The sequence below is a fragment of the Corvus moneduloides genome, chromosome Z, assembly GCF_009650955.1.
Source record: "Corvus moneduloides isolate bCorMon1 chromosome Z, bCorMon1.pri, whole genome shotgun sequence".
Lineage (NCBI taxonomy): Eukaryota > Metazoa > Chordata > Aves > Passeriformes > Corvidae > Corvus > Corvus moneduloides.
Genome location: NC_045511.1, coordinates 32,100,082 through 32,125,804, shown reverse-complemented (window position 1 = coordinate 32,125,804; position 25,723 = coordinate 32,100,082). Strand labels below are relative to the sequence as shown.

Below are 25,723 nucleotides of genomic sequence, written 5' to 3'. Positions count from 1 at the left end.
TTCTGGCAGCTACAGAGGGAGGAGCATTAATACTTCTAGCAGAATCAGATTTGCTTCAGACTTAATGAGACTACAGTTTGCTGCATGTGTTTAAGTTCTGTTTAGAAAAGAATAACTGTTATTTAAATAGTTATAGGTCAGTTAGTTGCATATAATTTTGCATAAAATCACCTAGGAATGGGTTTTCATGTGTGAATAATACACCTTTTATGGCTTTACAGGGCTTGTTAGGTTAGCCTGTGTATAGGTATTTTATGCTGCAGCAAAAAACATATAATATGACTCGACTCTTCTCTTCATGGAGAAAACTACAGTTAATCAGTAAAGCATAGGCTTTGAGGTCTCCTAACATGTCAGATCATCCTTTTCCGAATGCTACATCCCTCGTAGGCTGAGGCTGGATGGTGTTGTCAAAATAAAGGTACAACAGAAACCGTGAGCATGAGTTTGTGCTATTCTGCCTCCCCTGAAGGTACCCCACATTTTAAGGAGACTGAGATGAAGCAGAAGGTGAACTCAAAAAAGTGCTGTGTTTTCACAGTCTTTTCCTTTACAATGGTCCAGTAGTGATTGGGAGCCTCACATACCTGTGAAACTGGAATAATGTTGCATAGGTGTTAGTATAAGACACCCTATTCCCAAGGGTCAGACACCTTAAGAGTGATGCATGACACCCCACGCTCAGATGCTTGTGGTTGGGGAGCTCTGAAAACACGCTGAAATTAAAGAACAGAGGAAAAACCCTGAAAAAAATATCAGCATTTCTTAAATGCTTCTGAAATACCTAAAAGCAGATCAGTTAGATACCATTAGGCTTGTTTGGCACAAATTAGAGAATGTGTGAGGGAAGGACATGCACCTATTGGAGTGGGCAATTAAAACATCGGCTTTCTTCCTTCTTTTTTTCAGTAGTTGTCCCTTTGTCCTCAATGGGACTGTATTGAGTTTTTGTCAAGAACAATATTCTGCAGTTAGTGAGATGAAACAGTGTTTACCCTTTCAATGCAAAATTAATGCTGCTCTAGGAAATGAAGCACATTTCTTTACAATAAAATTCTCATTGACAAAAAGAACTTTTAGATCAAAGAGCTACCTTATACTGAGTCTAAACAACTCCTGTTACAGTCTTTACAGCAAGGTGTTTTTCAGTACCTTGTCAGTGAGATAAACAAGAAGAGCTTTATGGTCCCTTTTGGTATTTACATTTTTGTACATCAGCTATCAGCAGATATTCCAGTTAAAATCACAGTACTTCTGACTGCCATTTCTTGCTTTCACATAATTGTGACTTTGCAATATATGTATTTTTTACACTGTTTTGTCTTTGCTGCAGAACAGTCTTTTTTATTTGCAAAGAACTGTGCTCAGAGTAGCTAAGTATCTTATCTCCATTAAGATTTTACCCATTAATCCTCAGGCCGTGGTAAAATATGGATCAAAACAGGTTCATTTAAAAGCAAACAAGGAAATGCTTTATGTAATTCTTATGATTATTCTAGTACTTTGACCTGCCCATTGATAAACTGAAGATTATTATTTTCTTAAGTGTGGCAAAAATAAACTAGACCTTTCTTATGAAAAAGCTGGGAGGGTTCATACAGATATTTGGTAGGGAATTAGACACTAGATATTGTTCTTTTCTTAGAGAATTTCTTCTACTACAGTAGGATGTCTTCAAAGTCAGCTGCAACAGGAGAGAATCGAGGTATAAATTATTTAGATCTATTAATTATAAAATTAAGAACTTTCATTAGTTGCAATATGTATAAATTTCCAAGTAGTCTTGCCAAAGGTCCAATATTTTTCATTTACTTCACAGCATTTTATTTGGAAAGATACATTCTGCAAAACCAATTAATTCAATCAGTTCACTGACAGTCATTACTTTTGGTCACACAATAGCACAGCACATAACTTTCGTGCAGTCAGGGGCTAGGACAGTAGGAGGTGGCACTTCAAACAAAAATCTTTCAGTGGTAGAGATGTAACATTTCTTGGCTCTTGCTCAGTGCTAAAACTCAGTCATTGGTCAATTTACTCTCATATCATTTGTTAAGCTTGTTTTCATTCCTATTATGCCTTTCTCCAAACAGATGGAAAATTCAACTCCTTCAGAATTTCTCCTTCCCACAGTAGCCTCAGTATTAGGAAAGGATGTCAAAGCCATGTGTTCACCAAGGTACTTTTCCAGGTCATTCTGTCCTTGCAGTCAGACCCTAACTCATAAAGTTAGTACATTGCAAGTCAATGTAGTTATGCACTGGGTAACAGTGTTGAGAGGAGAAGCCTTGCGGTTATTTTGTCATATACTAAATTATAATTTGTGATTCAGTTCAAATGTCTCTTTCTGAGGCCTGCTTTTCTCACACTCTGGAGCTCATCAAGTGTTTGTAGTTCAGCACTGTGTTTTCTGAGGACAGACTGTGACTTACATTCTGTATCACACTTCTTGGGAGAGGCACTTGTGAATGCACAGTATTTCATAAACAAAGTGACTGCTACTTCACCATAAAATGTAAATATTCACACCAGAGTAACAGGTGCACAATGAGAAATGGAGTCCCTGATGATGTCCCACAGTCCCCCAAAAGGATCAACCTTTTATTTATGTTATCTACACTCTTCTTTTAGACTTTGTAGTCTTTGAGAATATCCCACAAACTGTATGCTTTGTAGCATAGAAGATGTGACTGTATGGAAAGTACAAGTTTTGGGTTTGGTCAGGGTTTCCCTTCTGCTTTTTTTCTTCTGCCTGACTGCACTATTGTGGAGTTCCTTCCTTCGTCCCCTCCCTCACACATCCCAGGGGAAGGTCTTGGTACAGCCCTGTGACTCTGCTTTTTGCAGAGCCATGGCATCTGCTGTCACAGGTAGGAAAGTGAAGCAAAACGGAGGCAGGGCAGCTGTTGACATAACTGAAGGCTCTGACATCAGACCTTTTAAATAGGTGGAGAAAGAAGAGAGCTAGAAGATATTTTTAGAAAGTAGGATGCTGGGGAAAATTACCTCATGCCTGAGGTCTCTGTGTTTTATCATTTTAAGCTCTACCGTGAAAAAAAAAATTGCAATTACATCTTTCTAATTCTTTCCACTTCCTTATTTATTCCTTGCCATTTTTCCACCCTGTCTCAATAACTGGATTACGCAAGACTTTTAATCAGAAGTTAGTTCCATGAACTTTTTATTGCCTACCTGCCTCCTGCAGATCAGTTGTGTGTAATTTCAAACCCTCAAAGACTAATTAATAGAAATCAAAGCCAAGAAGAAGGATTAAGGGGGTATGTGTGTTTAAATGAACCTAAAGTCCATCTCTCCCTGCTACCATCAAAGCCCAAGGTAATTCTTCTGAATTTCAGTATTGCTCTGTTATACTCAGAGCCATGGTAGAGCAACTGGCTGGCACAAGGCTCGGGTCTTGTGAGCATGTCCAAGTGGGTCTGACGTGCAGCTCGTTGCATGTGTTTTGATTTTTCACAGGCTTGGATCAACCAACAGAGTGCACCGGTATTGGCACTATAGTTCTACAAGGATTTCTTCCTCTAACTGCTCTGCTCTTGTTTCTTTATTGCAAAGCCCAAGGAGCCTCCTCACAGCCCACCTGAATATTTTGTCTGGAAGAATCTATTAGATCTCCTTTGCTACTTCACAGATGAAGCTTTTTTTGCTGCTGACCTTGCTGGTTTTTTCTCACAGGTTCATGTCTTCGGTGTTGTTTGGCTGATATGGGTCTGTTAGAAAATGCCTGCACATCCACAGACCCTGTACCTGGCAGCCCACAGTGCAGGAGAGATGCAATATTATTGTCACAGTGAGGTGAATTAATGAAAGATGAGCTGAGCTACAGTTTATAGCATTTAGTCCATAGGGGAGGCTGCAGTGCAAAAAACTCTGCAAAGGGAAAGAATATGAAATTAATTTTTATATATATCTATATATCTATATATCTATATATCTGTGTATCTATTAGCTACCAGACTATATACATATATATCTATATTAGTGTTTACCACCCAGACGTCTTCATTTTCTTCTAAGTGTTCCTTCATTTAACAGCGAGTGTTATTCAGGCGGTAAGAAAGTTCAGGAGAGGGTACATTCTCAGCTGAGATTGTCTGCAGACTTGCAAAGATGACACTAAATTGGGAAAAGGCTATGTAAATTTTGAAGATCCCTCTTTGGTAATCATGAATATTATAAGCGTGGTTTTGTACTCTGGTTTCCTAAGAAAATGAAGATTAGAAGGTTATGTGTAGGTGGGTGCTTCAGTCAGTAAGTTTTGGTACCATGCCTTTGTCTCCCCAGTAACATTTAAGACTGTTGATGAAGTTCAGGTAAAATTCTGGGTTCTGATGTCCAAATTTTTTAGTTTCTCCAAGTTTAATGAAAATAGACAGCTGAGTAGAGGAAACAGGGGTCCTAGTATGGAAGGACTAAGGTATTGGTATCAGCACTTATCGAACTTTGTAGAATTCAAGCAGGAGGCATTATGGGGGCTAACTTTAGCGAGTGCATGCTTGGCACATGTTATAATATACTCATAATGTTGAAATCCACACAGAATGAAGTCTGTAATTTCTGCACTTCAATAAAGTATCTTTTTCACTGCAGAAGTTGTAAACTTGGGACTATAGACCCTGTATGGACTGTGAAAACAAAGAGGATGAACTTTTTTTTTTGGATTGGGTATTTGATAGCTGCCTGCCTTATGCAGAATATAGTAGTTCCCATAACACTGGCATTACAAAGGGTTTAGAGACAGCTATGCCCCAGCTAGAAGTGCTTTCTTATAAAGTCTAAACTATCTGCAGAGTTGATGTGAGTTAGCGTAGCTGCCTCTGTAGTCTGTAACGTACAGTTTGATCCCATCATTTGTAAAGCAAGGAAATGAAACCCATTATTTATCATTACAGCTCAAAGCTATCTATTTGGTGTTTGAACAGCCTCTTGAGAAATGCAGGTGATAGACTTTATTGCAGCTAAAATATTTATTGTTACCCAGGGATATATTTCTAAAGGAATATTAGCTGTATGAGTGCTTTGTGGATGAATGGAGGCAGTTTCTCCTGATACTTGACTGGCTGTATACCATCCCTCATTGACTGCAATGACTACAATGCAAAACAGCTTTGCAGTAAAACCATTGAACACACACTGCTGGTCAGAGAGCCAAGTCCTTGAGGTGCAACTCCCATTTCAGCTGGAAAGCTCTGTATTTTGGCCCTCCAGCCCTCTTATCTGTGAGATCAGAAAGTCTTTGTGTATTAACTGGTACCTATAGTTATGACTTTTTTGATGTTAGTATACAAATTATCCATGAGTTTTTAGTTGAATTGAGATCTAAAATATGATCACTGTTCACTGAACTCAAAGAAGTACTTTATTTTAAGGATCAAATACTTAAGTGGTCAGATTTAGTGTCTGGTATTATTTGCAAAGACATGCTTGAAACAAGTTTGCAGAGAAAAATAAAAAAGGGAACTGAACACATTGGTGAAGAGAATAAGAAAAATTGATGACGTCTTCTAAAGAGTATAGCTGGCAGGATGTTTTACTTTCTACAGATATAGTTTCTATAGAAACCTGGAATTTTAAGATACAAATTCAGTACAACTTTTTAAACACTTAATGCAAAGCAAAATTGGGTTTCTGCACTGTTACAGAACCAGTAAAAGCAAACAGTCTTTCCGGTGTAGGCCAGCTCCAGGATGGACCCGCTGCTGGCCAAGGCCAAGCCAGTCAGAGATGGTGGTAACGCCTCTGTGATAACATATTTTAGAAGGAAAAAAAGTTTTGCACAGATGTAATTATGCTCAGAGAAGTGAGGAGTGCAAGTATGTGAGAGGAACAACTCTGCAGACACCAAAGTCAGTGCAGAAGGAGGGGCGGGAGGTGCCCCAGGTGCTGGAGCAGAGATTCCCCTGCTGCCGCTGGTGCAGCCAATGGTGAGGCAGCTGTGCCCCTGCAGTCCGTGGAGGTCCACGGGGATACAGAGATCCACCCACAGCTCTTGGAGGAGCCCCACGCCTGAGAGGTGGATGCCTGAGAGGAGGCTGTGACCCCATGGGAGGCCTGTGCTGGAGCAGGGTCCTGGCAGGGCCCTGCAGACCCATGGAGAGAAGAGCCCACACTGGAGCAGGTTTCTAGTAGAACTTGTGGATGACCCACAGTGGGGCAGCCTGTCCTTGAAGGACTGCACCTTGGGAAAAGAGACCCACAGCAGTTCATGAAGAACTGTAGCCCTTGAGAAGGACTCGTCCTGGAGAAGTTCCCGGAGAACTGTTTCCTGTGGGAAGGACTTTACACTGGTGCAGGGGAATGACTCCTCTCCCTGAGTAGTGGGAGAAACAGTGTGTGATGAACTGACCATAATACCCATTCCCTGTCTCCCTGCACTGCTGGGGAAGAAGGTAGAGCTGGGGAGGAGGGGATGGTGGGGAGAAGGTGTTTTTGAGATTTGTTTTACTTGTCATTATCCTGCTCTAATTTTAGTTAGCAATACATTCGATTAGTATCCCCAAGCTGTGTCTGTTTTGGCCATGATGGGAATCAAAAAAGTGATCTTGCTCCTGTCCTTATCCCAATTCATTAACTTTTTGTTATATTTTCTCTCCCACATCCAGTTACAGAGGGAGGTGATAGAGAAGATTTTGTGGGCACCTGGCATCCAGACAGGGTCAACCCACCACAATAAAGCATCCTATTAAATCCTAGGAATCCACTTGAAAGTTGGGGAATAAACTATCTGTGCTTCCCCATATAAGAAAGAAGCAGAACAGTTGTCTTCTTTTGTCAGTCTTTGTGACTATTTTACATTTCCTGGTACAGAGAGGTTTCTTCCTAACATCAGAAAGATGCACACAACTGGGAGCGTAACTTCAGCCTCAAATGTTCACCAAAATATTAAATGTTGTTGAATGTTTGCATGCAAGATATTGGAAATGAATGTAGCTAGCTGCATCACATATCCCGTTCCTAAAGTCTTTTAATCTTTTTATATGAAGGGCAAAGTTGTTAAAACTCAAGCCAGGAATGCAAATACCACTGTTCAAAGTTTTCCATTTGGACTTCATTATCTGAATGCACTACGAAGAAATCAGGGTATTAATGGTATTTTGAAGCCTACTTAAAGCTTGGAGGTGGCTCTAGATTCTGGTGCTTTTTATTGAGTCAAGAAGAAAAGTTAAAAGAGTATCTAGAGGTTACTACTAACATCATATGAAGAAGTTACTGAAATGTTTGTTTTTCCTAATTCTGTGAGTCAAAGGCTATTCAGACGATGTGTTTATATACGTGACACTGGTTACCTGCTGCTTGCAACAAAGCCAGATTCTAACCAAGAAAAGATTTCATGCCTTACTGCAGCCAGATGATGTCAGACTCAGGGTGTGTATTAGCTTACTGTTGGGGACAAGATATGTGTAGGAAGAGGCCTTTGTTTGCTTCCTTCACACAGCGAAGAGTTATGGGGAAAGGAAGTAAGCAGAGACAAAGGAGGCTGTTCATTCTGGATCTGCCTTTCTCCTGAAAGGCTTCACTGTTTAGACAGTGAAGTGAACCCTGTGTTAAATTAAGACAAAAAAGCAAGCGGAGGCGCTACAGCAGTGCCTTGCTTTCCGTGCATGGGAGGATTTGAGCACCAGCATCAGGAGGATTTCAGACCAGTCCATGACTGAGACACTTAATCCAATCAGCTAAATATTTCAAACTTTATTTTAAAGTACTTCTTTTTTTTTCCTAGCAAAGAGTCACCAGATAAAATAAGCATGCTTGCAATTTAATTCATACACCTACCTGCCCTTTGAAACCAAGTGTCTAAAATGCATCCATCCTACAGCTGGAAAGAGAGACTTGTGATTATCCCATTCAGTCCCTGCAGTGACACACCCTCCTCGCTTCATTCAACAGATCCAGCACTACAGGAATTATTGCTCTGTCTTTATTCAAGCCACAACTGATGGTGCATGTGGAATAAGCTTGCTGGGAAGATACCCAGACTCCAACTGAAAATGAATTTGCTGCATACCCCACTACCACTAATTATAGCAAATTACTATCACTGCTACGAAGCCCTTCTACATCTGCCTGATTGGCTTCTGTTCTGCCTCTGCAGCTGCTTGGTGAGGCCAAGCTCCCAACCTGTGCCTGCGAGAGGATGTTCACTCAGCTCTCAATTCACTTTTGAACCTGCACTTTCAATCAGCTAAACACGTTCTGCTGTTGCCTGGGCGAGGAGTTTGGCTCTGGTAAAGGGAAGCTTAGGAACAGCTTGGAATTCTCCCGGGAAAGAGGCCTTTTCCACCCATGTGTTGGCAAGTTTGGAAAATGCAGCAAATGGTCAGTATAAGGGACAGAGAAGAGGAACTCTTGGGCTATGTTCTTCTCATCCCAAACTTCAGTTACCTCTAAAGCATTTGGACTTTGAGATAACTGGTATACTGACATCTTCTTTCTTATCTCTCAGAGAGTTCTAGAACTTAATTAATTAACATTAGTGAGCTATGAACACTTCCTCTGATCAGAGTTACTACGTATCACAGCAAAATATGAATAATCTTGACATGCTCAAATCAGCTCAACTTTGATACAGGTGAAAAGAGAATGAATGACACTTACTACACTATAAGGAATATCTCGGGTTGTTTGAAATGCAATAATCCTCTTATGGATTTCTGGGCTATTTTTATAATACTAATTCTGATTAAAAACACTAAGTCTGACTGTCAGTACTAATCCATGCTTCATCCTTGCATATCTAGCAGTGTTAAACACTGACTTGTCTAAAGGCCTTTGAAAATATTCCCACATGTAAAAACTTCTGAGGAACACATACAAGCCACACACATTTCCCTGTTTCTGCAGTGGGAAGAGTTTATGGAGCTACACAAGCCATCAGTATGGGTGCTGTATTTAGTGAATTGACTTTGATTATGTCCCAGTTTCATAGCAGCTGATTTAGTTTTTTAGCTCTCTGTTGTTCTGAGGTGAGTAATTGGAGTTCAGCAGTGACAAAAAATGGTTCTTTTATTTTTTCCTTTTTTTCTCATTTTAGTAGGTGCTCAGCTTCCCTCTTCATAAGCGAATAAGCTCTATAAAAATGGGCTGGAAAAGCCTCCTCCGAAATGAGTGGTGTTGACAGGCTGCTGCTGTAGCCTGCTGCCTGTGCAGGTACAGACAGATGCTTTGAGCTCTGACCAGATGTTGCAGCCAGGCAAAAACAAAGTTTCCCAAAACTACTCAGCAGCATGTAACTCATTATAGCAATGGAGAAACATGCACAACACTGGAATTATCTTGTGTCCTAGACACTTTGGCCTCACTTTATGTTGTACTTTAGGCTGTCCGGACTGCAGATAGAATTGTATTGAATCCTACATTTTGATACTTAAAAAGCTCAGGTAACCTTCCCAAGCTGCACAGCTGTTCTAAGAGGATTTTCAACCATAAAGCATGAACTGTTTAACACTAGTTTGCAATTAAAATGAGAAAAATCTTGCAAAAAGCACTTTTAAAAAAACATGCAACTTGATGTTGTTTTTCAATACTCTGTCTGTAAAAACAGGACCTTTTTCTCAGTTTTCTAGTGAAACCTAATTTGACAATGCAAGAAGCAATTAAGCTAGAATATGTTCCTCTGTTTTATCTGGTCTTTAAATAATTTAGAGGCTGAAATTAGTTTAATTTTTTGTTATTTGTACTGCATGATAAAAATTTTATTCATTATATAAGCAAGTAAACATGGCAGGCAAATTGTGTGAGGCACATAAAAGTGAGAAAGGATTAAGAAAAAAGTATGGGCAGAATGTACTTGGTCCTGCAGATTTTGGTAGCCGTATGTAGTGTGAAGATGGACAGATGGAAAAACAGTAATGTAAAAATTTTATACTAGAAATCATCCCTTTCAAGTCTCCATTTCCAAATAGTTTTATAACTTCAAATTCTTTCTTTCCATCTGATACATTACTGTAACAAATGCAACCTTATAAACTTCCTTCTTAGAATAAAATAGGATTTATTTGCAATAGGGATGTGTGTAAGAATATCCAGAGAATATATTAGGCATTAGTTTTGTAGTTAAAGCTTAAAAAGTTATTTGAAAGCAATGCTTTTCATTAAACATTTGAGAAATTTCCACTGTAGGAAAGACGTTCGCATGCTGAACAGAGGAGAAGAACACTGATAGTTCTCTGCAATGGTTACGCTGTGCCCTGGGAGAGAACAACCCACAGTGTTGTCTTGCTTGGACTATTTAGATATAACCCAGTCGCTACTCTCCTTCACAAAGACAATTCACTGTTTTCAGAGTGGGGCACTTGATAAGAAATTTGTCTTATATTTCAACCCAGTGTATTCAACATTACTGGAGGGAAGTTCCCTTGTAGTGGGGATGTACATGGATTGGTCAAGGAGAAGGGATATGAATAAAAGCAATTGTGATTGCTTCAGTGCAATGGAAGGGCAGTGGAAGATAGGTATGGAGAGAAGTGGCAGGAGTATTATGAGGGCATAGCTGGTGGGGGTTTTTTGAGGACACAGACAGTAGCTGTTTTAAAAGCACAGATGGTGGTTGGGATGTAGGAATCTGTAGAAAAGCAAGACTTGAAGGATGCCTAAGCCCCTTTTTCAAGTGGGCTATGAGTTCAGGTTTCTCTGTTTTCAAGCATGCTTTTAAAAAGATTTTAAAAGAGTGTGGGTGAGTCTTCAGAGTGTGTGGACTTAACACTGTGCAAACCAAGCTCTAAATAACCCAGGCTGTCTCTCTCCCACCACAAAAGTCAGTGCAGTCACTATTTACTTTTAAAAACTGTGTCCAACTTTCCTAGAATTAGAATAATATTCTGGCAAGTGCATTCAAATTAATTATTTTTCTTACCTGTAGTAGTGACTGTGTAAATATTCTTTGGCACTGTTTGATTAATATTCCCTAGGTTGACCCTTTTGTTGTTAAACAAAGCCACAGAGTTACTGTTTTTTCATGACTTTTTTTTCATGACTCTAGAAATCAGTCTCATCTTTCTGTCACACAACTGTGAAGCAAACAGGGCTATGTCAATAAACTGGGATTATTTTTTAGCTTCCTGCAAGCTCCTCCCTGCTTCTTGACTACTATCTCTCCAGCTGAGAAATGCTGTCTTCCTCGCTCACAGCCCTTGGTGATTACACATTACTCTTTATGTCTATTCCCCAAGTAAGAACAAAGATGAGATACAATTATCAGCAGGGTATCTTGAAGCCCCAGTCTCCACAGATGAATACTCATGCCAAAACAGGTGACTCTCTATTAATTTCGATTGCATACACTTCTTTCTTCTTTGAAATTATGGAGTGTAGTTGCCCTGATCCTAAACATCATCATGTCCAGAAGCCTTATGGAGTCACATAAAAACAGTCATAACAGATGAGACCAGTGTCCACTAAGCCAAATGTCCTGTACAACAAAATAAATAATAGGGCAAGGACATAGTGTTGCTTTTTTAGCATTGCCTGAATTTTTGTAAAGTAGTGGCTGAGGGACTCCTGAGCCAGAGATATGTACTTAGAAGCCTGTCATTTTATTTGACTGAAAAAATTATCTCTGCTCCTTTCCCTTTGATGCTTATCTTTTCTTAGACATCATATAATTCCTCAGCTGCCTTACTTTCTATAAACTGAAGAGGTGGCATTTTCTGCAGTTCATGCCTCTTTGTAAAGATGGATTAGAGAAATGTCACAGGCACTGGAGTTTCTGCCTGTTTTGAGTTCATACCAGGCAGGAAGAAAACTCTTGCAGAGAATACTTTTGTTTTGGTGCTCCTAGAAGTCTTTCACACATAGAGCCTTACTAGGCTGCACACATATACTCCAAAGAAATGCTTATAAGGAGTAGACTGACTGGTGTCACGAAGTAATTCTTTTTCAGCTCTGGCTGACAAATACCAGGAACTGTCTATCTCAGTAGTTCCTTAAGTGAACTAAGAAGCTGATCCCATTCCACTTCTTTGACATTCCTTTTTATTTCTAATTTTCAAGACAAAACAACGATGTTCCATCCAGTGACACTTACAAAGAACAAAAACATGCAAAATCCACTCCACTTTGGAGACTTCTCGTAAGGAAAGCCAGAACACTGGAGTTTCTTCTGACTGAAGTTCCCTACAGGATAGGATAGATGACATTATAGTGGGAGTCTGCTACAGGCCACCCAACCAGGATGACTCCCTGGATGAGTCACACTATAGACAAGTAGAAGCAGCTTTATGTTCACAGGCCTGGTCCCCATAGGAAAGAGGTGCTATGCTGGATTTTGTTCTCACCAACAAGGAGAGGAGGAGGAGAATGTAAAGCTCAAGCGCAGCCAGGGCTGTATTGACCATGAAATGTGAAGTTTCAGATCCTCAGGGCAGTGAGGAAGGCACACACACACCCCCCCGACTTCAGGGCAGCAGATTTTGGCCTCCTCAGGGATCTGCTTAGTCATGTACCATGGGATAACTCCCTGAAGGGGAGAAAAGCCAAACAAAGCTTGTTGATATTCAAGGATTACCTTCTCCAAGCTCAGGATTGATGCTTCCCAATAAGAAGGAAGTCAGGCAGAAGCATCAGGAGACCTATGTGGATGAATGAGGAGCACCTGGACAAACTCAAACACAAAAAAGAAGCACACAGAGAGTGGAAGCAAGGACAGGTAGCCTGGGAGGAGTGCAGAGATACTGTGTGAGCAGCCAGGGATCAGGTTAAGAAAGCTAAAGACCCAATTCAATTAAAGCTGGTCAAGGATGTCGAGGCCAACAAGAAAAGCTTCCATACATACATCAGTGATTAAAGGAGGACTAGAAAAAAGTGGGCCCTCTCCACAAGGAAACAAGAGACCTGGTTACCTGGATCATGGTGCTCAGAACCTACACGTGCATAAATCCGTGGCTTCTAATGAGATGCATCCATGAATCCAAAGGGTACTACTGTAGGAGGAAGTGGCTAGGCCACTACCATATTTGAGAAGTTGTGGCTGTTTGTGAAGTTCCCAATGACTGGAAAAGGGGAAACATAATGCCCATCCTTAAAAGGAGAAAAAAGGAAGACCTGGATGCCTACAGGTTGGTCATTCTTAGCTTTGTGTCTGGCAAGATTATGAAGCAGATCCTCCTGGAAACTATGCTAAAACAATGGAAAATAAGAATGTGATTGGTGACAGAAAATGTGTCTTCACTAAAGGCAAATCATGCCTGAGAAATTTGGTGGCCTTCTGTGGATGGGTTACAGGGGGAGTGGGTGAGAAAAGGGTGCCTGATGTAATCTACCTTGATCTATTCAAAGCATTTGGCACTGTCCCGCAAAGTATCCTTGTCTCTTCACTGAAGAGACATGGATTTGATAGACGGACCACGTGGTAGATAAGGAATTTTTAAGCAGAAGTCAGCTGATGGTGTTTGTTTCCAACAGGGCTTTGCTTCTGCTCTGGAGGGAACTCCTTGCTGCTTGTATTTCCCTGGCTGCTCTCTCTTAGCCATGGTGTGAATTTGGGCAGCTGAAGGTGAAACGCTGAATTCTGGCTTATTATCAGACAGGGCTGAGGAAGCCTGCTTGTGCTGGATATACATTTCCAGGATGCCCAGCAATCTGCTAATTTTCAGTGGCCAGATTTACACTCATCTAGCACTGTGTAAACTACAATTCCATATTTTAAAAATTGAAGTAGGTAACTCCTGTTTAATTTCTTGAGCAGAAAGCTATTCACTGGAAGGGATTTTAGAGGCTACAATTTCTCCAAGTGTCATTTTCTTGACTTTTATATCTGCACCAACACAGCATCTTTTTTGCTGCTTTGATTCCCCTATGATTCTGTCTTGCATTTTGCACATACTGTTCACTCCAGCTATCTCTGGTTGAATTATACAGAGCACTTCATGTGAAACCAGGCAGAGAGTGTAACAGATAATCAAATCTGCTTTTTTTTTAGCTGGTGGAAAGTATCTCTCTTGAAGACACCATAGTACCTGTCAGTGATTATTTTCTCAAATGTGTGGCTGGTAAATACTGACATTTAGTATTGCTAAGTGCCTCTGTAGTAAATCATAAACTATGCAGGTTAGAAGGACCTCTGGAGGTTGAATCTTTCTCCCCCTCCTAAATACTAGTCCAGCTAGTGCTCTACACAGTGACCGGCTATTTTTTAAATAGCTCCAGAATGGAGTACCCATGACATCCCTAAGACTTTGCTGCAGTGGCAAATTGCAAATTTTCTTTGGGGAAGAAAAATTTCCTAAGTTTTCTTGTTAGTGTCCTGTGTTGCATCTTGTACCTGATGGCTCTCACCCTTTCTCTGTGCATCTCTGAGAAGAGGCTGTCTCCATCTTTTTCTCCCCTCCCATGTGGCTGATGAAGAGAGAAGTAGGTCCCTTTTAACCTTCTCTTCTTAAACCTGCTTTAAAAATCATTACCCATTATAAAGAATTGTAAGTTTAATGGCTTTAATAGTTTGGATTTTAGATCCCAGGAAGGGATCAGGTTTTCAGGCATTTATGCACAACTACAAAGGCTATTGCTCTTTTTGTCTGAACTTCTCATTGTTTCTGTAGATCAGTGGTTCTCTACTTTTCATTTATATAAAGGAGCTAAACTGTAAATAAGTGTATAAAAAAAAAGGAAAGAAAATAATAACAGTTGCTGCAATTTTAAATGCAGTTTTAATTGAAAGTGGTTTTGTGGACATATAAACATCTTTCAGGGTGTAGTATTGCTTCAGGACTTATGAAATAGTTCACAGTTTCCCCAAAGAAAGGAAAAAGCAATTCACAAAGTCAAAAGAGGGGTGTTGACAAATGAGTGTTAATACGCATTTTTCAGCAGCACTGAAAAGATAGGATACGTGTTTATACCTTTAAAAAACCCACTTTTGTTCTCTTTTTTCTTGCTTTGAAGATGCAAATCTTCAAGAGGCTCATAGAAAGATACGGTGGCAAAATGTGTTAACCCAGCATTTGGGCAAAGAGGCTTCTACAAGCCTTGTACTTGAGACATTTCAGTTTTAACATGTAAGGAAATGTTTCGAGAAATAAAGACTTAATTAGAGAAGTAGTGAGTTACTGAAAGATGGTGGAAAGTTAAAATAACTTTGTAAGGAAGCACAGGCAAGAAAAGGAGACAATAAACAATCTGTGAAGGATGAGTGTTAAAATAATATTCAATTAGAGACATCAAAGCTATTCTGCAAAGAAAAGTTATGAACAGCCAAAATAGAGGCTGGAGATCAAAAGGATTTGGAATAGAGGTGGGCAGGTTCTGGGGAAAACTTTATAAACAATAAGAGCACCTTAAAAGGTGTTTCTTAGAAAAACAGGGAACAAATGAAAGCCTAGATAGGCAGCATGATTCTTTTTAATACATTTGAGAAGGATGTTTTGGAAAAGCAAGGAAAATAGCACTCAATAAAGAGTACTTCTGAATAGAATGTGATCTTTTAAAAAACAATAGTCCAGTGTTTCACTCACCTCACTTCCCTGTCATTGAGAGTATGTGGGCTCTTGTCACATGTAAAACAGCAAGAGAACAAGAGCTCACAACTAAATTCCCTTTTTTTTGCTTATTCTTTTAGCAGTTCTGAAGAGTCTGAATGCATCTGTACTGTTGGTGATTTTTAGTTAAAAGTTTTTGAAGGCAGACATATAAATAAACAGCAGCATACAAATAAATATACGAAAGCCCCAAAGTGACTGGGATCTTCAGCCAAAGTAACTCAAGAATAGTTACTTAAAACTTCATAATACACCAGAATTTGGAGAAGTGGCCCTATATCTTGCTTTAGCTGATTCTGCTGCAAGGTAGAGATTATAGAAGCAAAATTCCTCCTCAGTCTTTTCACTTTCAAGTCACAAATTACTTCAGTACTATTCCTCTGCATTTATATAAATGGATGAAAGTCTGTCAGCAATAACTTAGCATTAATTGCTCTTCAATTAGTATAATGAGTATTTCTAGATTGTGTAATGTTTATGTGTGCATTCTAAAGCTTTCTCAAATGAGGATTTAATGCTGCATGTTCTTTGTGAAAGATCCTATAACTAATGGGAATGCAGTTTCATAGAATCAAAGAACCATGGAATGGTTTGGGTTGGAAGGGAACTTAAAGATCATCAAAGGCCAACTCCCCTGCCATGAGCAGGGACACCTTCCACTAGACCAGCTCAGTCAGGGTCCCATCCAGCCTGGCCTTAAATACTTCCAGGGATGGAGCATCCACAGCTTCTCTGGGCAACCTGTTCCAGTGTCTCACCCCTATTAAAGTAAAGAAATTACTTCCTAATAGCTAATCTAAACCTACTCTCCCTTTTACCATCCATCTTCATTACTAAGCAGTGTATATGACCCAGTCAAATTCTGTGAGAACTAATCAGGAAGGGAGATTAGAACTCAATAAAGAAAGTGATTATTTATAGCATAGTATTTAGACTCCCTCAGTGCTGCCATAGTAGTTGGGCTGAGACTTTGGACTGAAGGACAGATGCCATGCTCCTTTCTTCCTCGCTGGTAAAATCTTCTGCTGTTTACATGGCAAGTGCCATGGATTCACTATACTGCAGTAGCAGCACAGAAACTGTTTTTTTAAAAAACTCCATGACCCTTTCAGACTGCTTGAGTTGCTCACAATATAGCACATACACACCCAATTGTCCTACATAACATTTCAGAAAAGGCAGTAAGAACCAAAAAGAGGAGAACTAGATTGAAAATGTAATGAGCATGATCTTAAATGTCAAAATATGTGGACTCAAATGCTGTCAAACTGAGAGGTTCTTGATCCACCTCTGGTGCCTCACTTACAGAGCAGCACATCTGGAATGAAGAACATCAGAGCAGTATGATGCCAGTAACTCTGCACCTTCTGTGACAGGGGCTATTCCCTCCATAGGAAATTCACAAATGCAATCTGCAAACGAGACACATGTCAGGTTAATAACACAGCCCTTGCTGACCCAAATGCTAGAGAGGACTTGAATTGCACTTTTCCGAGGGTAAAGTTATTCATAACAAGAAATGCTGCCAAGATACGTTTTTTCTGCTGCATCCATTGTCTGTTAATGAGCTAGACAGCAGGTCTGACATGCTCATGTTTGACGTCCAGGTATTATCATATGCATCTGTCCTTAAAGAAATGCTGGAAGATAAACTCAGGCTTGACAGTCTGGTCTGCAAGGGTCTGATCTGCAAAGATCGGATCTGTCAGTGAAGTCCCACACATACTTGGTGCAATAGCATCATCAGTTCTGCAGCTTGCATGTCCTCCACCCTCTTTAATGACCCTGTTAAAGGAATTTACAGTGGGTTGACACTCAGACAAAGCAAATGAGATCCCTTGGAAGAACTCTAGACAACCATTTTCCCCAGATTTCTGCTGGGAGGTGTGTTTGAGGCATGAAAAAGTGTGTGTGTTGGAGGGGGGAGGAATTTACTGTAAGAGATTGTGTTAAACAATGGATGGTGTCTGCATATCTGTTCAGTGAGTTTATCTAAATATTCCCTTTTTCTCCCCTTTTTTCCCCCCTTCCCTTCCTTCTTTCTCTTCTGCCATTTCCTGCCAGGAAGGGCCACCTCTGAAGGGCCAGTTCCGTACAGCCTGGCACCAACACAGACGGACGCCAACAACAGTTCCAACTGTGAGTCAGTTTGCAATGGGGGGACTCCTTGAAGCAGTATTGGTTTATGTGCATGTAGAAAGTGCAAGAACTCTGCAGAGGGCTTCCAGAACAGGGAGAGAGTAGGTTTGTTACCCCTAGCTCCCTCTGGTTGGAGTAGCATGCAAGTTTTTGATGTCTTACTAAATAGCGTTAGATAAATGTAGCTTCTCCTGAAATACACAAGGATTCTGACATGTGAGGGCCAGTGACAGGGAATTTTACCAGCAGAATAGACTTTTTTAGCTGGATGCTGTTCAGAGGAAACTGTCTATTACCGATAAGTGAAGCTTTGTAAAGGGAAGACCTGGTAAAATCATAGCTCTGGCCTGTTACTTAGGCTAAGAAGAAAAGGACTGTGGGAGAGTGACTCAGCTAGAATAGAGGAAGTGAGGCATGCTGCAGGAATGCCTCATGCCCGCACCGTGGTGTATTGTGGTTGGTTAAATTGGGTTTGTTGTGTCTTAAAACTATGTAAACTGATAACCGACTAACGGCATAAAAAGGCCGGGGTTTTGGCAATAAAGATCCTCCTTTGCACCTGCCTGGGGACTCCTCATCGCTCTGTATCGCAACAGCTGTCCACCAAGAAAGCTTAAGACACATCACCTGACTAGAGAAGAGGCTGGAAGTCAGGCAACAGACAAGGATCTTCATTGAATTGTTATTTTCACAGCTAGAGACAAGAGCTGCCAGTCTCAGATTTTTGTAGGAGCACTGATCTGTGTTAGAACAGGTGAAGAGACCTCGTTTTAAGTTTTGAGGTGATTTAGCTGCTGTCAATTCGATTCTCTTCAGGAGCACCTGCAAGGGGGAAGACAAGACTTTGCACAGTTCTCTCTCATTATGCATGCACATAAAGTTATCCAACACTTGTGATCTCAGTCCCCAGAGGCCCCTTCTCCTAATATGTGTGTTAGGTGAAGATATTCCCTATGGAATTGTAGGAGAGGAAAAAAATGCATTACACTGAGCAAGTGAAAAATGACATCTGCTCTTCACTGTTCCTGAAAGGTACTCCTCCCCTATATTTTTCTCTTGGTGACTTTCCTGGTCCCAACAGGCTTTGGCCCAGCATCACAGAGAAGGTAGCTGGAGAAGGAGATAGTGATTTAAAGGAGAAGTGGGCAACTGTATCAGCTGGAAAATTTGAGAGGAGGTGATGGCAAATGCAGAGGAGAGCAGAAGGCAAAAAATGGAAAAAGTCTCTAATTACGCCTACACTTCAAAGACAGTAGGATAAGTTACATCCTCTGGCAAGGACTGAGAGGGTACTGGTTCAAGACTAACTATTTGAGCTATAAAATTTGTATCATCTCATTCATGGAAAGGTAGTATAAAGCAGTGACACACTACTGTACAGTGAAGGGATTAACTCTGTTTTTTCTAGATGCATTGTCCTCAGCATAGTTCTAACATTTTCCATGATTCTACTAAAAACTGTATCTTTGGTATGTATATGTAGATACAGCTTTTTATGAATATACTTGAATATATTAGTAAAAATCTTGCTCCAAAACTGTGAAAGTGACTAATAATGTTATCATAAACAATGCTGTATTCTGATTTTATGCTGTACAGCGAACAATGGAAAATTCACAACACAGACCAATGTCTCACTGATCTGTGACTCTTAAGCAAAGAATTTCTTCAACCCATACTTCTTCGTCTCAAATGCTTGAGTGAGTCATACTATATTTGTCCTGCTTTTTACTTTTCTGATGATTTGTTTGTCTCCCAGTTCCTGCAGTCCAATGGCCGCTTCTGTAAACTATTGATTGGAATTGTTGATGTCCTGGGCAGTGCATCAAACCAGATGGTTTGTCAGTTGTATCAGTCCTGTGAGCAGTTCTGTCTGTCGGTAAACATGTGGACAAGGGCCTTGAGATCAACAGGAAGACTCACTGTTAAATTGCAGCACGCAGCTAAGGAATCTGTGCTTGCATTTGTACCAGGTGGAAGTGATTTTAAAAAAATGTAAAATCTCACAGAGGTGGGAAGCTGAGTATGGACAGAATTCAGGCTAATGCTTCACTCAGCACAGAATGCCTTTCGGAGTTAATGAGTGAATACAAATTAAAACACTGAGATTACACTTCTACCAGATGTGACAAAAAAAAAAAAAAAAAAAAATAGCAACAGGCTCAGAGAAGTACAGCCCCATCTTTTGGGAGAGAATTAGTTTCAAAGAAGGTTTTGGGGACCTAAAGTCTGAAATACAATACACTATTCTATTCTTCCTTTTAGCTTACCTGGTAGTCAATCCTGTACTTGTCTAGAGCAGTACTCTATTTTTGGCTTTTTTTTTTGGTTTGGTTTGGTTTTTTTGTTTGTTTGGTTTGATTTGGTTTGGTTTTTGTTTTCTTATTCGAGTTGCCAAAGCACTTAATCAAACTTCAAGATGGATTGTGATTACATCTCAAGCCCTTCTTTGCACATTGATTGATTTTGTTAATGTTTGTTTTGGTTCCTCTCTAGTAAGAACAGTTTGAAACTGCACTATATGGGGGGGGAAATTTAGACAAGAAAAGTAATAGCATAGTAATTCCATGCAGGTGAGATATTGATCAAGGCTGCTCGAAATGCTTGGCCAATGTCCTTTTTTTTCACCTCCAGTCGTTTGTTTGTAGCCTCTCTGAGTCTCCTGGACCTGCACAGATTAGTGTTGAAATTATTGGGGTCAGGCAATTCTTGAAGATTCACAAAAGCACCTAAAAATGTTTTTAGGACTTTATTGTTGTTATTATTATTCAGGATGTCCTCCTTTGAATGACAAGCCTACAACAGGAAATACAAACAGGAAAAGATAGTCTATCTAGGTGGACAGACTAAAGGGCAATAAAAAGGAAGGGGTCCAAGGGGTCCAAGGGGTCCAAGGGGTCCTGTAACAATGTAGAACTCTCCCTCTGAGAGATAGGAAAAGGGGCTGAAAGAGGGTATACAGACCCCATTCTTGGGTCTGTATATATATTCTTGGGTCTGTATATATATACTCAAAACTTCATGATACAAAGCTGATTGAACCTGGAGTCCATGCTTTGAGTAGGGGTTGGACTCCATGTCCTCCAGAGCAGCCTTCCAAACAATGTCATTTTTAAATTCTACTATCTATGGTAAATTCAGTAGCAAAGTCCTGTGTGTTTAAACTCTATATAGCCTGATAATTGGTCTAGCACCTAAGCTGCAGAAAATGTCCTCCCTCTTTGGAATTAAGCTGTCTCCTCCGAAACCACCAGATGATTGTTGTCTTCTGGTAGCATGCAGTGGACAGAAGAAGAATGTGATGTGATTTTTTTTGCACTAAATTTAAATGAAATCTGCTATATACACAGAGCAGCTAGGAATTTAGGAAACAAGGGCTGGAAATTGAGCTGACAATCTCAAGCAAGTACAGAAATCTTCCTCCCCATAAGACTAATGCTTATCGAATTTTTTAAAATGCAGAAAGACAAAACTCTTCTTTCGCAGATGTCCTGGGAATCAGAGCTAGAGGCGTCTCACTCTGACAGCACTGTTCCTGTTGTGTAGCTAAATTGTACAGGTCAGGTCCTGGGGCTGTCAATCCAGTTAAGTCTGCACCACTGTTTAGAAAAGAAGTAGATATACTCCAAAGACAAAATGCCAGTGACTTTGATGTGACTTTTTGATAAAGTCCTGGACTCCTTCAGCGAGAAGAAAGTATTGTTGCATTAATGTAATGACTTTTGATATCATATCTATTACTCTTTTATTGTGCATTTTCAAACCCTGGGCTCCCATTTGGTTTTGATGGACACCAGATTTTTTAGTTCCAAATGTTTTTTTGAAGTGTTTTCTTGGGGTTTTTTGTTGTAGTAATGGTAATCTAAACTGAGAGCTCATTATAAATTCCTGCTGTGCACAATAAGCTCTTAATCTATCTATATTACCTGAGGCAGGGTCCGTGGGAAAAATGTGCTCTTATACCAACTGACATGGATATAAAAAACGGAATTTTTCTGGGACACTAGTCACTGTCCACATCTGAAACAGAAGCAAGAAATTTCAAGCTACTGTGTTTCATTATGGGTTTCTGGGCTCTTGTATTTTTTCATCTTAAAATCCCTATTCAGAATCCACTGAGGCTGCTTGGGTGTCTGCTGTTTATTTTAGTGGGTTTGGGAATAAGTATTACATCAGCAAGATTAATGATTGTAACTGCATTTATAATGCTTTCTGCTTTATTCTTGCTATCTGTGCCATTAGAAGCTTCTTCTTTGGCCATTCATTAAAAACCAAACTAGTTGCCTTCCTGAGACATGCCAAATTGTTTCTGCAGTCTGCTAATGACTGCTAGTTCTGCTGGCAGATTTCATAGGGAAAATTTGGAAAATGAATCTATATTGCCAACAGCCCTGCTGCCATCTGATTGTGTTATTACAAGAGTTAAACTCTTATCCTTTTTATGCTGTGACTTATACAGCATGATGCTTTGATTTTGTCCACCTCCTAATTATGTCTGTCACAATACAAATTAGATGGAAAATCTTCACAGGAGCATCCTGCCCACGATTTTAGCATTAGCAAGAAATAATTGCGCAGTGCTTTCTATGGAAACATTTAATTTCATCACAGTTGCCAATTTCAAATGATTGGTTTTGTTCCAGTTAATGGGAGCTGCAACAGAAATGTCAGTCTGGCACAAATCATGGTGCCAAGATCTGCAAGCAGCAGAAAAACAGCAGCTACTGAGAGACAGTGTGGATGGTTCATGTGAAGCAGCTTTTAAGGACAGTGGGATGGCTGGACACCAAGCGTTTGCAGTTACAGGTTCCTAAAGCTCATAAGGTTTTATGAACGTCAACAACTTTGGTGCGAATTTGTGAGATGACAGGCATACAACATCACTGATTTCCTTCTGAGGTGATGACGCATACCACTGCTGGATTACATCCCTCAGGTTCCTTATCTATAGCACTAAAACAACATGGGAAGAAGCCTGCTTTTTCAGGTGAGGAGAACAGGCAGACGTGATGGCAGAAATCAGACAAAAGCACATGCCAGCACCTGGAGACTGGTAAGTCAGGAGAGTCTCAGCAGTGTCAGTACCACTGCAGGGTGAGCCCCAGCAGGACATGGCTATTGCTCAAGATGGGGTGACAGGGAAGCAGCACTCATAAGGTTCAGAAAGAGCAGAACCTGATCTTTAAATACTTCAAGGTGTTAAAGCTGTGAAATGTTCAGAGTTTGGTTTTTTTAATTACTGCCTCTGCATGATAGATATAAAAGATAAAAGCATTCCATAATTGCTGTTTTATATATATATATATGTATATATATATGTAATATAATATATTTCACAGATATTCTGGTACCTGTTTCATGGGGACATTCAGACAATAGGATCTGAATTAATTTTTGAAATGCATTTATTACATAGAATTAATGTGTGGGCACTTTCACTCAGAATTAAGCTAAACTAAAATAAAGGCTTAAATTCAAGAGCAGGGTATGTAAGACAATGAAGACAGACAGAGAATTTTCCTTCATCTAAACTTTATGAAAAGCTCATGGAGATAAATTGGTATAAACCGGGTCCTCAGCTAAAAATGAGATTTATCCAGTGATTTGATTCAGGTTGCTCAGAGCTCCATCCAACCTGGCCTTGAACCCTGCCAGAGACAGGGCATGTATGTGGAACAGGAAAGATGTTTAGATGGTGTTTAACCTGTTGTCTCCAACATCTGGCATTAGCCAATTACGCTTGTCCAATGCTTTAAAATTCAATCTTATCTCAATACCTCTGCATGTTTGTCCTATAAATACATATTCATCTAAAGTGGTCCAAAATCTAGGAGGCCAGTACTTGCCCCAACATCCAGCCATGCTTCCCTGGCACCTCTTTTGTCATCCCTCCCATTCCTTCAACTACAAGAACTGGCTGAAAAGCTTGTCAAAACTACCAGGATAGTGTTCAGGTAAATCAATGGATCAACAGTGAAAGAAATAGACTATTAGTGTCTTTGCTCAGGAAAAGGCAGATATTTCAGCTCAACCCTTACTAGACATTGAAGTCAAAATGAGGATGGTGTTAGGAAGGCTCAGGTGTGGGGAAAGGCTTGTACACACGATCAGTTTAGATGTGAGATGCAACACCACAAAACCCCAGCATTTATTATTTTTCCCACAATACTGGTGGGATAGCAAGAACAATTCAGTTCGTTGTAGGCATTACTATGAGGCTGGTGAGGCACTGGAACAGATTGTTCAGATAAACGAAGGATAACCCATCCCTGAAGGTGCTCAAGGCCCGGTTGGATAGGGCTCTGAGCAATCTGGTCAAGTGTCCTGACCCATGATAGGGGGTTTGGAATGACATGATATTTAAGTTCCCTTCCAACTTAAACCATTCTGTGATCTTAGGAGTCCCTGCCAACCCAGACTATTCTGGTTCTATGATTATTGGAACATGTCAGTACATGGAAAAGACTCAAGTCCCATACTTGGTGACATTTCATAGGACTGCCTTCCCAACAGGATGGTTTTCATTCTCTTCCCATTACTTGTGTCTGTTGCCAAAAAAGTACAACTTGAAGCTATTTCTTCTTGTACTGTCCCTTGTTACCTGGAAGAGACTCCACTACAATCTCCTTTCAAGTAGCTATAGAGAGCAATAAGGTCTCCCCTGAGGCTCCTTTTCTCCAGGCTAAACACCTCCAGCTCCCTCAACTGCTCCTTATATGACTTGTGCTCCAGCCCCTTCACCAGCTCCATTAACCTTTTTGGACATGCTCTGGAGATAAGAGGCAGACTACAATCCAGGCTATGGCTACAGTAACAAGCTGCCATGATAATCCAGGATACAGCTTTACAGAATGTCAAGACCTCAATGTAAAATGAGTGCAGTATATTCTGTCACCCTGTCACCAGCATGAGGCAACTTGGTCCCTGTGGAACTGTGTCTTGTTTAGAGTAAGTGGAGTAGTCAAGTTTGCCAGGTTTCTATCATGCCTTAAGACTGTTAGCATGAGGTAAGGGATCGAGCCTCAGAATTTCTTCTGTCCTCTTTCCAGTGAATGCACAATGGTTTCTGTTTTGCTTACAGAGAAATAAATCACTTACCTTCTTGCTAATGCCTTTTGTATTGGGTTTCATTTCCCTCTTTGCTACTGAAGGTTACCAGCATGTCTGTGCCCAGCAGGCATCAGTTGGCATCTGTTCTTAAATTCAGAGCACATAACTGTGCCTTCAGTTTCCATTCTTTGGAAACCTGAACATACCATGATTAAAATGCACTGCAAACAGATGCTTGCCGATAAAGAGATTCCATTTGCTTGTACTATTTGCAATTTTTGCTGTGAGGGTTTTGTCACTGTCTAATGGCTAATCTTTGCAAGGGTTCAAAGAACCTCCTGGCCAAACCTGTGGGTTTGATAGGTGGAATTTTTGCACTCACTGAGCAACTCAGAACTGTGCAGCCACCAAATCAGAGAATCACAGAATGGGTGGGGTTCAAATAGATCACAGTGGGTCATTTGATCCAACCTTCCTGCTCAAGCAGAGTCATTCTAGAGCCCATGGTACAGGATGGCATCCAGACGGTTCTTGAACATCTCCAGTGAGGGAGACTCCCCAATCTCTCTTGGCACCCTGTTCAGTTACCTGCACAGTAAAGTTCTTACCCGTCTTCAGGTGGAACTTCCTGTGCATCAATTTCCCATTGTCTCTTGTCCTATCACTTGGCACTTCAGATACTCATTGAAGAGGTCCCCTCTCAGTCATCCCTCTTGAGTCTGAACAGCTCCCTCTGTCTTTCCTCCTTAGAGAGATGATCCAGTCCCTTAATCATCTCCATTGTCCTCTGCTTTACCCACTCTTGGAGCTCCATGTGTCTCTTGTACTGAAAAGCCCAGAGCTGGACACAGCACTCCAGATGTGCCTCACTGGGGCAGGATCACCTCCCTCAACCTGCTGACAATGCTCTTCCTAATTTACCCCAGGATGCCATTGGCTGTCTCAGCCACAAGGACACACTGCTGGCTCATGGACAGCATGTTGTCCACCAGGACCCCCAGGTCCTTCTCAGCAGAGCTGCTTTCCAGCAGATCAGCCCCCAGCCT

General features: G+C 40.6%; 1 protein-coding gene across 2 annotated transcripts in view; it reads left to right on the top strand.

The window, feature by feature from the left end:
- Positions 1 to 25,723, top strand: part of NRG1 (neuregulin 1) — a 434,810-nt gene that overhangs the window by 26,656 nt on the left and 382,431 nt on the right. For both annotated transcript variants that reach the window (XM_032096873.1, XM_032096875.1), the window contains exon 2: positions 17,553 to 17,627. In XM_032096873.1, coding sequence (XP_031952764.1) covers positions 17,553 to 17,627 — 75 coding nt within the window. The remainder of the gene's footprint in view (positions 1 to 17,552; positions 17,628 to 25,723) is intronic.